Source organism: Lactuca sativa, chromosome 8 (assembly GCF_002870075.4).
Source record: "Lactuca sativa cultivar Salinas chromosome 8, Lsat_Salinas_v11, whole genome shotgun sequence".
In the NCBI taxonomy this organism is placed as follows: Eukaryota; Viridiplantae; Streptophyta; class Magnoliopsida; order Asterales; family Asteraceae; genus Lactuca; species Lactuca sativa.
This window is the reverse complement of record NC_056630.2, coordinates 121,607,866-121,611,696: the sequence shown is the minus strand read 5'-3', so window position 1 is coordinate 121,611,696 and position 3,831 is coordinate 121,607,866. Positions and strand designations below refer to the sequence as shown.

At 39.0% G+C, this 3,831-nt stretch overlaps 1 protein-coding gene across 1 annotated transcript; it reads left to right on the top strand.

Annotated features, from left to right (window-relative positions):
- The first annotated feature begins 362 nt into the window (after positions 1-362).
- On the top strand, positions 363-3,512 carry LOC111884027 (FT-interacting protein 1). The gene is made up of 2 exons (XM_023880356.3): positions 363-837; positions 923-3,512. The coding sequence occupies exon 2, from the start codon at positions 934-936 to the stop codon at positions 3,307-3,309; it is 2,376 nt and encodes a 791-aa protein (XP_023736124.1). The 5' UTR covers positions 363-837; positions 923-933; the 3' UTR covers positions 3,310-3,512.
- The last annotated feature ends 319 nt before the right edge of the window (positions 3,513-3,831 follow it).

Genomic DNA, 3,831 nt, shown 5'->3' with positions numbered 1-3,831 from the left:
GAGCTGAGCACATATTCTCGATTATGTGAGAGAGGAGCATTCATCAAGAATAAAGGTGAAAGCAGAGTTTATCACAAGAATCTTTAAAATTCATCAACACATAAGGAAAATAGAAAAATCAGTAATGGTAGGCTTGGAAGATATAAAAGGAGAGAATAAAGATGAAAGAATATTAAAAAAAAAAGCATCTTTCTCCTAACTATCATCACACTGGCATCAAAACTTTCACCATACCACACTACTTTTCTTAGCATATAACAAGTGTTTAATCTCACAAAATATATTATATAACTTGCTCTCCATATTTAATACAATTAGCAACACCAAAAAGACAAGGTTTTATCTCATGGGTAGTGTTTTCTTTTCAAGAGAATCTAACACATCCTACATACAGTTCAATTTTAACTTCAAAAAGCTTATCTTTGTCACACCTCAGCCAACTTTTTCCATAAATTATGAGTTTTTTCAACACTCCACCCTACTTTTTCCATCAATGATTATCAACGAAAGCCAAATTATTTTCAACTTCAACTCAAGACTAAATACGAAGAAAGGTATCAACTTACATTGATGCGTTTAAAGAAAGCAAACAATCAAAGCACCTTTTGCTAGGTTCTCCTTCCACTAATGTTTATGGTCACATTTCAAAAAGAAAAAAATAAATAACAAAAGGCAAATATTCACAAATGACAACTACAAAAAACGGTTTCACATCACATGTTCCAATTTCCATGAGTTTCAAAGCAACAAAGAAACCAAAAACACACATAAAAACTGCAACTCTCATACAGAAAACAGAGATCAAAGTAAACTTGTACAACCCCAGTTCATAAAAAGGTAATGAATTTCTGCTTGATAACCTATTACAACCTTAGTGAAATCTAACAAACTAATGACTATATCTTGATCGGGTTATTTCCAGGTGATCAAAAAATGGGTTCTAAACCAGCTGCAGCAAATCCAGATGACTACAAACTCAAAGACACAAAGCCACAACTCGGTGAAAGATGGCCACATGGCGGAATAAGAGGAGGTGGAGGGTGGATAAGCAGTGATAGAGTCACAAGCACATACGATCTTGTAGAACAAATGTATTATCTTTATGTTCGTGTTGAAAAAGCAAGAGATCTCCCTATCAACCCTTTGACTGCAAGCTGTGATCCCTATGTTGAAGTCAAACTCGGAAACTACAAAGGAAAAACACAGCATTTTGAAAAGAGAACATACGCAGAATGGAAACAAGTGTTTGCGTTTTCAAAAGAGAAAATACAATCAACTGTTCTTGAAGTTTACGTGAAAGATAAAGACATGATTGCAAGAGATGATTATTTAGGGAAAGTCGTGTTTGACATGAATGAAGTCCCGACACGGGTCCCACCAGACAGCCCGTTAGCACCTCAATGGTATCGGTTAGAAGATCGAAAAGGAGACAGAAAAGTCAAAGGAGAGGTGATGCTTGCAGTTTGGATGGGGACACAAGCGGATGAAGCTTTTTCAGAAGCATGGCATTCAGATGCTGCAACTGTTCATGGTGAAGGTGTTTTTAGTGTGAGATCAAAAGTTTATGTTTCTCCTAAACTTTGGTATCTTAGAGTTAATGTAATCGAAGCACATGATGTCGAATCGGCTGACAAAAGTCAACTCCCGCAAGTTTTTGTCAAAGCTCAACTCGGGAACCAGATACTAAAGACGAAATTGTCCCCAACAAAAACAACAAATCCGATGTGGAACGAGGATTTGGTGTTTGTAGCAGCCGAGCCGTTTGAAGAACAGTTAGTTCTCACACTCGAAAACAAAGCAACTTCAAAAGAAGAGATCGTGGGTAGAATCGTCCTTCCACTTACCGCGTTTGAAAAACGGTTAGATCATCGAACTGTTCATTCAAAATGGTACAATCTTGAACAATTTGGATTTGCAATGTTGGAAGGTGGACAAAGAATGGAGCTTAAATTCTCAACTAGGATTCATCTAAGAGTGTGTCTAGAAGGTGGTTACCATGTTCTAGATGAATCTACAATGTATATAAGCGATCAACGACCCACGGCCCGTCAATTATGGAAAAAACCAATCGGAATCCTCGAAATCGGGATTTTAAGCGCGCAAGGACTTCAAGGGATGAAAACGAAAGACGGAAAGAAAACAACAGACGCGTATTGTGTAGCGAAATACGGACAAAAATGGGTGCGAACGCGTACGATTTTGGAGAGTTTTAACCCGAAATGGAACGAACAGTATACGTGGGAAGTATACGACCCGTGTACGGTTGTTAGTTTGGGGGTATTTGACAATGCCCATTTAGGCGGGAATGGAAACGGAGGGAGTGGAAAGGATTCGAGAATTGGAAAGATAAGAATCCGGTTATCGACATTGGAAACGGATCGAATCTACACGCATTCGTATCCGCTTCTTGTTTTACAGCCTTCGGGGTTGAAAAAAACCGGTGAGTTACAGTTAGCGTTTCGGTTTACTTGTTTATCGTTAGCGAATATGATTTATCTTTATAGTCAACCTTTACTACCTAAAATGCATTATCAACATCCGTTGACTATAAGTCAGCTGGATACATTAAGATATCAAGCCATGAACATTGTGGCAATTCGGTTGGGAAGAGCCGAGCCTCCGTTAAGAAGAGAAGTGGTTGAATACATGTTGGATGTTGACTCGCATATGTGGAGTATGAGAAGAAGTAAAGCGAATTTTTTTCGAATTGTTTCGGTTTTCACGGGTGTGATTTCAATGAGTAAGTGGTTAGGAGATGTTTCGAATTGGAAAAATCCCGTAACTACCCTCCTGGTTCATGTTCTTTTTTTTATATTGGTTTGTTTTCCGGAGTTGATTCTTCCAACTGGATTCCTGTATATGTTTCTTATTGGAGTATGGAATTACCGATTCCGTCCGCGTCATCCGCCACATATGGACACGAAGCTGTCGTGGGCTGAAGCTGTTCAGCCGGATGAATTGGATGAAGAGTTTGATTCTTTTCCTTCTTCAAAGCCACAGGATGTGACGAAGATGAGGTATGATAGGCTTAGGAGTGTGGCTGGAAGGATACAGACAGTGGTTGGGGATATTGCAACACAAGGGGAGAGGTTTCAGGCGTTGCTGAGCTGGCGGGACCCGAGGGCGACCTGTTTGTTTGTGGTTCTATGTCTTGTGGTAGCTGTTGCTCTGTATGTGACGCCTTTTAAGCTTGTTGTTTTGGGGATGGGTTTGTTTTTGTTGAGGCATCCGAGGTTTAGAAGCAAGATGCCTTCAGCGCCTAGTAATTTCTTCAGGAGATTACCAGCTCGAGCTGATAGCATGCTTTGAGGAAGGAGAAGTAAAGGGAAACTATAGAGTGTTTGGTATACGATATTGTCTTCATTTTGTAATTTGTATTATGATTTGATGTTTTGTTTCGATTGAATGTTCAAGTTTAAGTGCTTCAAAAATTCACTAGCTCATCTCATAGACAGAGTATGTTTTACTGATTCAAACTTCAGAATTTATGAAATCTCGTCTAAATTTGAGGACATTATAGTCTTCCACAAAAAATTTGATTCAAACTTACAGCATAAAAATAGCATTCCTACAAACTTTAATTCATCAAATAGTAGGATGAATCTGTAAATCTCAGCAAATTCATCGTAGTGTAGTTCCAGAAATTACGAAATAAGGAAGAAAAAAAAAAGCAAGGTAGGAATTGTTGATGCAAAAAACGGAGAAGGATAAAGGATACCGTCCGAAAGAGCGTAATGCCATTGCGATGAAGAGAGACGGCAGTCATCGCCGGAAGAGAAGAGAAAGAGAGGCGACAACCCCTTCTTCCCCAAACCACCTCTGCCATCCTTC

What these genes read in the sequence shown, in the direction of transcription:
- LOC111884027 (XM_023880356.3), top strand. Translation starts at nt 934, where the DNA reads ATGGGTTCTAAACCAGCTGCAGCAAATCCAGATGACTACAAACTCAAA.